This window comes from Haliaeetus albicilla, chromosome 20 (genome assembly GCF_947461875.1).
Source record: "Haliaeetus albicilla chromosome 20, bHalAlb1.1, whole genome shotgun sequence".
Taxonomy (NCBI): Eukaryota; Metazoa; Chordata; class Aves; order Accipitriformes; family Accipitridae; genus Haliaeetus; species Haliaeetus albicilla.
Genome location: NC_091502.1, coordinates 21,510,714 through 21,524,054, shown reverse-complemented (window position 1 = coordinate 21,524,054; position 13,341 = coordinate 21,510,714). Strand labels below are relative to the sequence as shown.

Below are 13,341 nucleotides of genomic sequence, written 5' to 3'. Positions count from 1 at the left end.
TGCTCCCCTGTACACTTTCTTCAGTCAGCCTTGTGGGAGTCATAGCAAATTGCTTAGACTTTGTTTGTTTTTTCTTTTTTTTTAATATTAGTGCATATCGGAGACTTGCTGAAATGTGACGCGTGTGTATTACAAAGTCTGGAAATCATAAAACTAGAGATAAAAAGTAATTCTTTAATACAAGTAACATCCCATACTTGCAACTGTAGCCGTAACTTTGCAAAAAAATCAGCCAGTGGCCATTAAATAGCAGCTTGTATAACATTTCAGACAGATGGGAAAACCTCTTTCATCTAAATTGTGGAACTAGGTGTTGCTTAGGTCTGTGGTATTAGAATATGCAACCCCACAGTATCGCTAGTGATACTGCAGTGGGAGAGCAGTGGGGTTTGGGAAGTAGTGGAAGAGGAGGACCTGCTACAGACCAAATATTGCCCTGATTTATAAGCAGAGACCCTCGATAGCAGCCTGTAGGGTAAGGAGATGCTGATATGGGTCCCCTGTGTGCAGGCTGCCAATTGCAACCATCTCCTCCGGGGAAGATGCATGCAGCCTGCTTCATGCTTGTAAGCATAGTATATAACATTTGATTAATGAAGAGGAGGGCAAGGAAGAGTGGTTGGAGTTGGATATGCTCTGGAAAACACTAGCCAGACTTCTTGATCTTAAAAAGCATGATGTTGTTCAATATTTAAGAAAAAAAAGAAAAGGTTTAAAAGCTTGGATTTGTAATGAACAAAGATAAAATTTGGTTATGTCAGTAGTGGCCTTTGCCTTGGAATAGCAAATAAATATTTTCTTAGTAACATGAATTTTTGTAACATGAAGTATACTCGTACTCCTAGATTAGGATGATTTTGGTGACAGGCAGTTTAGCCGTCTCTTTGTTTGGTTTGCAACATAGCCTGGGGCAGCTGACCCATGACCTATTTTTTGCTTTAATAAATCCTATCCCTGTGTTCCTCTGTTTTGAAAACAGATATAAAAAAGGATAGGCAGTAATTTAATAAATAGGAACCGTAAAGCAGAGCTAACAGAAGGAATTACTTAAAAGGTATTTTTAGTGGCATCCCTGTGTCCAAAGCGGCAAAAGGATTCAGTAAGGATTAGAGCTGTCAAAGCAACGGGCAGGAGGGACTTGACTTCCTACAGCCTTTATATTCAGGGGCTGTTAGTTCTCAGCTGTTTCTTACCTTCTCTTGACCATCCTTTGGGCTCTACGAGAGCTGCATATTTTTTTTAGAGTTATTTTGTTTTGTCTGTTGCTGGTAGAGAAGCTCTGGATACAAACAGCCTATTATGTTGGGTCCAAGGTACACAGATTAGGATGGGCAGAGTGACATTGGTAGGGATCCTTCAGTAGCTGCATCTATGTAAGGACAAATGCACTGACACTGCTCGTGCAATGCTGACACATTTACATTTATGTTAGGATTTGCTTTATGGAGTAACACTAAAGGTTGGCGTAAAATAAACCAGGATACAAATAATTTCAATTTAAATTCCATCCACAGCTTCATGCCATAAGGTCTTTCACCTGAACCTCCAAATGATCCTAAATTCTGTAGCTTTTGGAGAAGCTGGGAACTGTATTGGAACCAAACTTTGCAGCTGAAGGTCATCCTGCTTAATTTCTAATATTTGATTGCACAAATGGTTCTACATCCAGCACTGTATCTCTTCTGTGATTTTGATCAGATTTTTCGAGAAGCCGTTTAAATGTTTAATGGCTGCTTATATAAAAATCTATGGGAACTGTATTCAAATTGGGCCAAATGTGCTTAAAAACCCTTAATATGGATTTGGATCTTACTCCAGACTCTGGTTTGAAAATGTTGATCAGTAATAAAAGTGACTAATAATACCTTTTATTGTGGATTCCAATAATGCCTGGGTACACAATCATCAAGTAAATGGAATTCTTCTTCCCATTATCTTAGTCTGAAAGAGGACTGAGCCATTAAACCAACCTAAATAATAAAGAAACATATAACACTCCCCATGGAAGTGTCTGCAGCTGTGTTCTTCCACCACATGTACTGTAAGGATTCCATTATAATAAATTGGGGGTGTTAGTGTCACAATATTGCCATCATTACGTGTTCAAAATATGAGTCAGATCCCCAGCACTCCTTGGTGTTCTAATATTGTAAATATGTGTAGTGTTTTACTTTCAGTTCTGGTTTCTAAGCCTTTAGAGGGGAAATTGCCTGTCCCAATAGAGTGTGAAATTTTAAGGGACACATCCAGCCCGGAGTAATGATACAGCCACATTCCACCTTCCTCTTGGCCACTCATGGAAACTCCATTTACCTTCTCCTTCCAGGGTTAAGAGGTTCTTCTCTGAGCTCCTCTGTCTCCCAGCCTCATCACCACTGCCTCCTGCCTTTCACCACTTTCTCGTCTTTCTTAGTCTTTTCTCCCTATCTCCTAACCGTGACTCGCTTAATTTCCAGTGTGTGTCTCTTCTGCCTGTGACCCCGATTCAATGTGAGAGGTTACCCCACGTACCCCCTCCTCGTGGACTGTAGAGAATGGGAGCTCCCTTTCTGGCTTTAGTTGTTTTAATGTTAAAGAGGAATGGTGGTCTTTTTGAGTGAGGAGCAACTAATGAATTGATAGCCCTTCTTAATGGTATATGGTGAGACATGTTAGAAAATCACAGAAATATGCAACATCTGGGGCAGTGAACAAATTTTATGCTTCCTTTTGTATTAAAAGACTGGACAAACGGGACTTTGAGCAGAACAAACATACTATGTTTCATACGTATATAACTTTCCATTGCAATTGTTTTCTGTTGCTGCTTCCCCTGGTTGGTAAGTAAATTAGTTCTTTTTATTTCTCTGAAGCAAGTGCAAGTCTTTTTGTTTTCCTATTGAAGGAATTTCTGTGCCATTTCCTAATCTATATAAATTAGATACATTGCACATGTGTATGGTTACTAGATATATATTAGATTAGATATATAAGCTAGGTATTAAAGTCTACTTCTGAATGTTTCCTGCAATAATGTACCAGTGTATGTAGATCGTATATAAATCAATCAATCAATGAATCAATCAATTAGTATCAGCTCTGGAACCATGTCATAACCATATCTGTATCCCAAATTTGCTCTGAGCAAAGTGGGAAGATTTTCACCAATAGAACTGCAATGTGGAAGTGATTTAGTGTCAAATCTACTATGTAGGGAATATCTGAGGGTGACATGGCAATCACGGATAGCTCTATGCAGAGGGCTAGAGAAGAAAGAATTGGAGCAATTAGCTCACGTTAGTGCTTTCAGAAAGCCTACGCTGATGGTTTCGTGCATGTATTCCTCCAAGCCATTGAACTTCCAGGCCTGTCATCCTGCTTGGGAAAGGAAAGGACAGAAAGCAATGGAAGGGGATGCAGAGATATTGGGATGGCTACTGAGATTAAATCAGAGCATTTGCAAACATTATTTTGTTTCTCATGAAAACTTTCCATTTCTCCGTTACTAGCATCTCAGAAATTAATTTCCTGGTTACCCCTCTGACCACTCCCATAAATGGAGATACATGTGGGATTTGTCTTCCTTGACTCTGGTAATAATATTTAGCTCTTTATAAAGTACATTAAACTTTCAAAGACTTTACAAATATTATGGAACTAAGCTTCATTCATCTGTTGGCTCTTGTTCTCTTGTCAATGAAATCTCCTATCTATCTGATAGAAGTTCCCATAGCCACTTTATGAGTCTTTTATGGCTTTATTATGTCAGGGCTGTCTAAGTCAAAGGCTTGTCAGAATTAAAAAATAACTTTTAATTGCCTATTTGTTCTTGCAATATTTTTTCCTTTAATATTTCATTTTTTCTGTCTCAGAAATAGATTTGTTTCTGTCTGCTGTGAGCACCCACGCTGCTTTAAGAGTGTAGTGAAGTGAACACTTATTTCTATGAACCATTAAACTGATGTGATGAGAACGTGATTGTAGGATTGCATTGCATTCCCTGCTGGATCAAAGCAGTCCCAGGGGCTCTGAGTTATAATCCCCTCAGGTGCAAGTAGGATGCTGATGCGATTCCTACCTCCAGGCTGCAGCTGCTGGAGGAATGGCTGAACGGGACATATATATGAATGGACTATATACACTGCAGACTCTAGCCCCGCATAGAGTTGCCGTTGATGCTCAACGGTAAAGCAAGGGGCCTGAGCAGAAGATATCCATACTGTTTCTGGCCATCTCTGCTGAAGGGACTTTAGCTCTCTACAACTACCTGAAAGGAGGTTGTAGTGAGGTGGGATCAGTCTCTTCGCCCAAGTTACAAGGGATAGGACAAGAGGAAATGGCTTCAAGTTGCACCAGGGGCAGTTTAGTTTGGATATTAGGAAAAATTTCTTCACTGAAAGGGTTGTCAAGCATTGGAACAGGCTGCCCAGGGAAGTGGTGGAGTCACTATCCCTGGAGATATCTGAAAGATGTGTAGGCGTGGGTCTTAGGGACATGGTTTAGTGGTGGACTTGGCAGTGCTGGGTTAATAGTTGGACTCGATGATCTTAAGGGTCTTTTCCAACCTAAACGATTCTATGATTCTATGATTCTAACCTGTGGGAGAAGGATGGGACCTGTTGTCCCTTTCATCACGCCATCTCTATCTACCTGTGATCATGAGCGAGAGCCCTTACAATTTTCATCTTGAGCTTTTTTTAAATCATCGCAGTGCTCTATTCAGTGTATCTGCATACCAAACACTTGCTACCTTTGCATCTCCTTAGGATGTAAGGCTCCTGATTCATTATCCCTAATAAAGTCTTGTAAAGTAAGCAGCTGATTCTTGCATTAAATATGCATAAATGATAGTAATAGGTGGGCCTGTGTGTGTATGAGCATGGTAGATGTATTACACTAGGACTTTTTCTGTTCTCTCTTGTCGTTTTTACATATACATTTCTCCAGTGACTTTACTGGATCTTCTCTAGGTTTATGTCATTGCCAACAGCATGCATACCATTGCAAACTGTATGGATTATTAATGGAAGACCAGCTGAGAACTAAAATAAAGCTCCAGTAATGCTGGACTGAGAGATAATTCTCAGCATTCCAGCAAAGCGTAACACACAATTAAATCTCCGAGTTGTCAAAACCTTAAAGGAGTGGTGGTTAAAAGGGGTACTGAGTACAGCAAGCGATCCAAGCTCTGTGTTAAATTACACCCATGCAAGTCTGTAGTAACTTTAAATGAGGTCACCTGTACCAGATTTACAATGCCAGAGCTAGAGCAGGATCTGACCTAGTCTGAGTAAGGGGTGATTCACATCAAAGGTGTTGGCATAAAGGCAATTCAAAGTGATTGGAAAATAGCATGAAGTATTCTAAAAAGAAGTTTCTGAGCTGCGAAGGTCAAAGGAAAACTCAAATGTCAGAAATATTATGTATACAATCCAGGACTGTTTTATACAATAACATGAAACTACAAATACTTTCCTCTTAATATTTACAAAAATGGTGTAACTTTCTATTACTTTTTTCCACTTTAACTTAAAAATGTACTAGTATTAGGAAATATTGTACACCATGCTAATATATGAATAATGAGGTGTAAATTAAAGCTGTTTGGAAAACTTTGGCAAATTGCTCGTATTTTTTTCTTTTTTTAAAAACTGCAGCTTCAATGTTGAACATATTGACTTAAATACAAACATACTCTAGAAAGGTATCAGTACTTTACATAACTGTGTAGCTGCTGTTGAAGTAAATTTTTCTCACCGCTTCTGGCTGTGAGTTTTACATAAGAAAGGATGCAAATTCAGACTCAGCACACATTCATACAGACAGCTCAGGACAGGGTTTGGATCAAGATTTAATTGTCATCATCTTTGCTTTTACTTTTTTGAATCCAATGTAAGAGAATGTGTTAATCCAAAGGAATTACAAGGATAGAAAGAGTACAGAGTCAGTTTTGACATGCAGGTTTTTTTTCTGTAGACTAACAGATATAGTTATATTAAGGAGTTTGCTTTTTTAACATAGTTACTGAACATCCTGTTGTGTCTTAATCTGCTTCTGAAGCATATATAGCAGCTGTGCTTCATTAGCTTCAAGTTATTATAAACGTAGAATATAGTCTTATTTTGTGAGTGGGAATACTGAATGTTCAACAAAATGTGACGCCTGTAATTTGTTTGTTATTTTTTCTCTTTCCATGTAAAATGATATTCCCATTCTCATTCTGCCTCTAGCCCTTGCTATGAAAAATTAATACACAAGACCTATAAAGATTGCTGTGCTCTCAAAAGGGCCTCTCTAAGATCTGCTGACTGACTGCACTTCCTTTGCACCTCAGCATTGTAAATGTTGAGCTTCTCTATTAATAAAGCCTCCACGTCCTAAAAAAAGGGGGTTATGTTTTAAATAAACTCAAGTTTTTAGGCACGCTTCCAATACACCATACGCCAGCTGTCAAACAACTGGCAGTGAGAGAAGACAGTTCTGTTCAGAGTGGGAGCCAGTTAATGGATGTCACTGGGAGGAACCCATGAAGTTAGTGCACTTTATATCTTATCCATGGAAAAAAACCCATGCGGTGGGTATGTCTGTGTTGTGGCTTGCAAACTAGTATGGATATACATTGCTGAGGTGTGGAGGGACAGTGCTTGTTATGTGCTAATTCACTCTGTCAAAAAGCTAAAATACAGCCAGGACTAGAGTGACCTCTCTAAGGTAACTCAGCACTGTTACTACTGCACTGCATAATTTGCAATACCAAGTGTTAACCGCAATCCCCAGTGTTGCCAACTATTTTAAGCATATTTGTGGAGTATGTTTTGAATTCTTAAGGACTGTATGCTGGAGCTGTGGGATTCCAAGGGTGTTTCAGTTTTCAGTTAAAACACAAAATTCTCATCAATGCAGAAAAGTTTGAAACTGAGTTGTAATAATCATCACAAGCAGGTAAATAAACAGGCTCTATTTATTCTTTTAAAAATATCATGCCTTTAAGACTAATTCTGGCAGACCTGACGTAAAATCAGGTTGGAAATTCTCTAGTTGTCTTCACAAATCACAGAATAATTTTGGTTGGAGGAGACGTCTGAAGGTGATCTAGTCCAACCTCCTGGTCGAAGCAGGATCAGCTAGATCAGGTTGCCCAGGGACTTGTCCAGTTGAGTTTTGAGTATCTCCAAGACAGGAGATTTTGCAACCGCTCTGGTCCCTTGTTGCAGTATTTTGACAACCTCATGGTGCTCTTTCTTTCCTTATACCAAACTGAAATTTCCCTTGCTGCAACTGTTGCCTCTCATCCTATCTCTTTACACCTCTGAGAAGAGTCTGTCTCCATCTTTTTTACACCCTCAGCTACATTAAGTAGCTGTAGATAGCAGTAAGATTTCCTCCTTCCTTCCACCTTTTCTTCTTAAGACCAAGTAAACCCAGTTCCCTCAGCCTCGTCTTGTATCCCATGTCCTTCAGGCTCCTGACTATCTTGACGGCCTTTCCTGGATTCCCTCCAGAGTATCGATGTCTTCTGTGCTGGGTAGCCTGAACTGGACGCACGAATCCAAGTGAAAGTCTAGAGCTAAGCAAGACCCAATTTCCAAATATACTGGCTGGGATTCTTCTCTTCCAACTTCGGGACTCTCATCTACACCTGAGTGGGTCACTCCATTCTTTTTGCCGCCAGTGGAAAGAAATAGGTCCTTCCAGAGTGCGATTTGCCTTTCTCTTTCAGCTGTCTACCTTAGGATGAGATGCTCTGTGTCCCAGAGGGACCATTCCTCTACACTGATTATGAAAGCAACATGTTCAACTGTTTATGTCTACACTGTATTTCTCTAAAGTTAGGCGAAATAATTCCCAGCCTGAGTCTTTGTGGGTGAGAGGTGGTAACTAGTCTAAATTATAATATTGCTGCTAATGATCACAATCCTGCTCCTGAGAAAAATGCATGAACATTCTTGACTGCACAAATGTTGTCTTTGGAGTTTGCTGATTTCTGTCACTTTGCAGGCACAGTGAGATAAATAACGAAGGATTAAGATGGGCTTTCAGCGAACAGTTGCAAGGTTCATATCCGAAAAAGTTTCATGTCTTTTGTTTCAATGAAGGCACTCTCGTTTAGTCAGGAAGTCTGCAAATTTTATATTAGCTATGTTTTGAACACTCAAGCACGGCTCTTGACGTCAGTGTCAGAGAGCTAAGCCATGGGATGGCAGAGGGCAGGTAACTGGGTCTTGGCTGAAGATGAGACACATGGGTGAGCTGGGGGGGTGGCTGAGGAAAGAGTGTGGTAATCCTGACATCTCTGCTCTAAGGCGTCTTGAAGTCCACCATATGTTACCATACATCACTACTGCTTGCATAAAACTGCAATACTACTCAAGCATTTGGAATTAAATTGTAATTAATCTAAGCAGGCACCATGCACTGAATCATGAGCCATACCCTGGATTCTCAAAAATACTTAGCATTCCTACTGGCAACTGAATATTTCCTTGCAATAAGATGCTGATTTAATCAAATATGTTGGTCCTGTAAACAGCGGCTTTTACCAGCCTTCACTGGTCAGGAGCTTTCCCCATCCTTTCGTGGGTTATTCGCAGCAGTCTTCCACCACAGGCTGTAGGATACTGGAAATGACTTGGTACCTTGTCAGAAAAAAATCTCTCATTCATTCAGCCTGGCAAGTATACAGGGAATAACAGTTAATTGTACCTGTACATATTTGTTGGACTGAGTGCGAGGATGAGATGGTGAAATATAATGGCCTGTGATATACAGCAGGTCAGGCTAAATGATCTAATGGTCTCTTCTGAATACATGAATTGCTGGGCTGTGTGCCAGAAGCCAGACAGACTCCTGGTGTTCCCACAAGTCCCCATATCCATCTATCCCTACCCTCCTGACCTCTGTGGTGAAACTCCCATTTGCATCATTTAGAGCAGGATATTGATGTGGGTAGTTACTGCTAAAATGAAAAGTACAACGAACTTTGTTGGGAACCTCTGAAGGGCTGGTAAATGGAGACACGGCTAAGGCTAAAGAGGTCCCAAATCCTGCTAAACTAGAAAGTTCACCCTAAAGGATTTAGGCTCCATGGGATCGGTGCCCTTGGTTTTTACTTCTCAGCTGCCAGTTCCTGGCAGCTCTCTGGCACGGGACCGCCAGCTACGTCTCGTACTCTGCGCTGCGCTGCTGCGCAGGGCCCCTCTGCACTGCTTAGAGGGGCCGCTCCTGACATCGCTGTTTGGCACCGAATAGTATTTGTGTCACAAGCTGCGGTTTCAGGTTGTCACTCGGCTGATCCCCGAATCCCTGGCAGGATGGTTGTCTTCTCCTGCCCCCCCGCTTTTGCACCGGTGCTGCTGCTCATCTGGATCCACCCAGACAAGTTAATTATAGGCAGAAAAGTATTCACTTTTGCTCCAACAGTGTAGGTCCTGTGTCAGCTCACCTTAGGATTAGACCTGTGCCAAGGCTGGCACAAGGTAAACAGCAGAAATGTATGACTGTGACTGAGAAATAAGAATGGGATTGCCCCTTTTGCAAAAGGGCAGTTGATTAGGCTGACTGTGACATGAACCTGCATTTTCAGGGCGGCAGGCTAGTGGTGAAATTCTGTGCAGCAAGACTCATGGTAAAAGCAGTGCCCCAGGCTGCGTTCAACTTACTTGTGTCACCTAGTTTCCTAACTTCTAATGAGCTTTTCAGAGTTGGACTTCACTTTATTCATTACTGTATAGGGAAGGAGGTAGGCTTTTCATTGACTTGAGTATTTTTCTCCCCTGGAAGCCCTGGCACTAATGGTGCCAGTCCAGACATCACTCAGGTGTACTCTGAATACAAAATTTCAGCTTTGTATGATTAGCTTCAGACTACTGTGGTGCAATCTCCCTTCTCTTCTGGAGAAGGTGCCATGACAACCTAGGAACTTTTTATCAGGCGTAACTTCTTGGAAAGCTGTTGTAAACCACAGGTGGTTTCCAAACGTGCGAACTATCCTGGAAACTGGTGGGAAGAAGAGGACACGGTTTTCTCTGCCCACTTTGTTGAGACAGAACCACACAATAGTTTCGGTTGGAAGAGACCTTTGAAGGGTTCTGGTCCAACCCTCTTCTCAAAGCAGGGCCAACTTAGATCGGGTTGCTCAGGACCTTATCAGCTGGAGATTTTGCAGCCCCTCTGATCCCCTTTTTGAATATTTGACCACCATCATGGTGATTTTTCCCCTTTACATTGAGTAGGCGTTTCCCACGTTGCCTGTTATGCTTTCACTGTGCACATCTGAGAAGAGTCTTGATCCATCTTCTTTATACCCTCCAGTTAAGTTGCTGAAGGCAGCGATGAGAGCTCCATGTAGCCTTTTCTTTTTAAGGCCGAACAAACCTGATTCTTTTAGTCTGTCCTTGTAGGGAAACTTGCTTTAGAGATCTTCAGGAAATAGTAAGCCAGACTTCAGACTGTCCGGTGTGCTTCAAGGAAAACCTTCAGTTTTATTGAAGCTTTCTGATTCCCTCAGTACCTCTATTTTCCCAAATAAACATCAGCGACACTGATTTATAATTTTTTTTTAAAATTTATTAATTTTTATAATTTAAATTTTTAAATCAAATGCCTTTTCCTATCTTTTAGGTTTGGTTGTTTTTCTGACAAGTATTTTAAAAGAAGCACTGTTTTATTCTGCATAGAGTAGCAGATACAATATGCTAGGAAGATGAGCATTTCCCCTGTTTATGCTGTTCAGAAGACTTTGATTGGGAAAGAAATTAATTTTGGTTTCTGTTATTTGTTTTATTTCCAACAAAAGACTTGAGACACTGATAATCTGAGGAGATGAGGCTGCTCAGGCATGTTAGGTCTTTGCCAGCTGTTTCTTGTGCAGCTGCTGTTGGGGCTGGGCTCTGCTCTGACTCAAGCCACGGTAAAAGATACTTCAAGTTTTTCTGTTTTCTAGCTTGACAAATGTTAAAAGGCTTGACCTCATGTGACACAGCAGAAATATCTGAATCACTACTATGATTCACTTTCAGATATTGCATTTTTTTTTTTCTTCCTGAAAACATTTGATAAGCCATTCTCTCCTGGTATGTTCACATTGGCTTGAATCCCTCTGGCTAAAAGCTTAAGTTTTTTACCTGCTTCCAGGGTTTGTTCACACAAACATTTATTCTCTTGGTTCTCTGGTTTCTTTTCCCCCCAGTTGTCCATTTTCTACTGGATCTTATTTTTCCTGGGAGCCACATATACTGCTGCAGCAGGGTGATAGATCGACACCTTATCCACAGCTTAACTCTGACTTTTTGCCATTACTTTGCCTGATTGTTCAGTGAAATAAATATTGTGGATGCTAGTTCTGTTTGAGCTGGGCACAAGGTAACTGCAAAACCAGTCACTGTCCATGATGCTTTGGGTTTTTCACTGTTTTATATGGAAAGATATATTTATCTGTATGTACAGAAAGGTAGCATTTTACTTAAATAAATGAGTAATCGTGTATTCTATACTGCTTGTGATGGTCTTCTAAGACAAAGATCTACTATACTGAATAAAAAATGATAGTGCCGAGCAGTGCGTTGGTAGAAATAACACATATCAATCTTGTACTTTCCTAAGCTAAAACATGTGTTTCCCACAGCACCTAAGGGGCTTAGGAGCACAAGACACATTGAACGTCTCACAGTCTATTTAATCAAGTTAACTCCAGACCTAATTCAATGACTAAAGGCAGTTGCAACAGAGAGAAGTTTCCCATGTTTTCAAAGTACTTGAAAAAATTGGAGTGGGTCCAGTGCTGGGTAGAGCTGCAACTTTCGTTTTTCAATCTCTGCTTGCTGCAGAAGTTAGCTTTGCAGGTAGTTTTAGGCACAAACTGAGGCTAAATGTGGACTTGTGTGAAAGAGTGCTTTAATGAGTTAAGGTACGTTTTAGATGTACAGCTGAGGGTCTCTGCTCTTGAGGCGGTCCCTCATGTCTGGCCATGCACGTTGGCTTTGGCATTCGTTGGTCCCTTGATGGCGTAATTTGACTTGCTGAGCTACAAGAAAAGTAACTCCCCCCACCAAAGTGTGTAATATTCTGCCAAATTAATGAGTTGAATTACCTCAGAAAAATGCCTGGCAAGCATGAAAGCTGGCTCAAGGAATGAAGCTGGAAGAGGTATCTGGTGTGGGGGCAAGGAAATGTATGGAAGGGCGGGATGGGGAGCGGGTCCACTCCTCCGGGTAGCAGCAGGCTGTTAGGTCAGCTTGCACTCAAACTTTGGCTGAGCAGAACTTGCCTCTCGTTTTCTGGCCCCCAAAATTGATATGTGCATGAAGTTTGCAGTTTCATGCAGGCACAAATGACTGAGTTTTATTAGTTGTTTTGTGGCGATATTCATATAACTTTCTTTTCCTTGCAAAATCTCTGCAGATACCTTCATCCTTCCCCTTCAACCAGACCTACAGGCAAGACTCTTGCTGTGCATTACTGATTTATTACATATGGTCTTTCTGTAGCAAACATCAGTATTAATATTTAAATACCGATCCGTCATATCTTTCCAACAAATAAAGCACAAATGATCTCATTCTGATCTTGCTTACCCTGGGATAAAGCAGGAGTAATTTCACGGGATGCAAGTATTACACCAGTGTAAAACTGCTGGAGTTAGATGAAAACTGGGAATGGCAGAGAGTAATTATAATAAAAAGGCACCAGATCATCCTTTGAAATGTAGAATATTAAAAGGGTCTATTGTTGACATGAAATTTTTAGATAATGAGTGTGCAGGCTCCCCCTGCCCCTGTCAGTGTGACACATATTTGAGAGGATCTTGCTCAGTCTGTGCACTGGATTAGAAATCAGCTGTCATTAAGGAGTGTTTTGCAGTGTGAAAGGTTCCTGGGTGTGATGGTGCGTGCGAGAGGCAGCCGTGGGGATTAAGCTGGCTGGTAACAAGCTTTTGTATTTACCAGTCTGGTTAACTTCAGATCAGCCTTCTAAACATTTCCATGGAAACAAGGGAAGTTTTGGTTCACTGTAAGTGGCTTAATTTACTTTCTAACTGTATTAAAAATAGAATACTAAACAGAGACAAAACTAACTCTGAAACGTATTTTTGATAATATGATTTTAGTCAGTCATGGCATTCAGTGATTGCTTTTCCATACCTCCTGCCTGCAGTTATGGGTGAAGCTTTCATTGAGCAGTTGCTCCTTGAATCTGCAACGGCATGAACAAAATAAGTCAGGAAAAGAACCTGGAACAGTTGAGGATCTTAAATCTTTAATTTTGATAGAAAACAATTCCATGCCTTTGTTTGTGAGCTTTCCTGTTTTCTTACAAGGCATGAAACTCGAGAGATTGGAACGTGCTTACATCCTGGAGACTTCT

The 13,341-nt window shown here is 40.8% G+C and overlaps 1 protein-coding gene across 16 annotated transcripts in view; it reads left to right on the top strand.

Moving 5' to 3' along the window:
• The window catches only part of DLG2 (discs large MAGUK scaffold protein 2), a 1,018,165-nt gene that overhangs the window by 74,660 nt on the left and 930,164 nt on the right, over nucleotides 1-13,341 (top strand). Inside the window, exon 1 of one of the 16 annotated variants that reach the window (XM_069808470.1) lies at nucleotides 12,856-12,987. The exons of the other annotated variants lie outside the window; for them this stretch is intronic. Within the exon in view, the coding sequence (XP_069664571.1) occupies nucleotides 12,960-12,987 (28 nt within the window). The 5' untranslated portion in view covers nucleotides 12,856-12,959. Of the gene's footprint in view, nucleotides 1-12,855; nucleotides 12,988-13,341 lie in introns of those variants that run through there. 16 annotated transcript variants of the gene reach the window in all.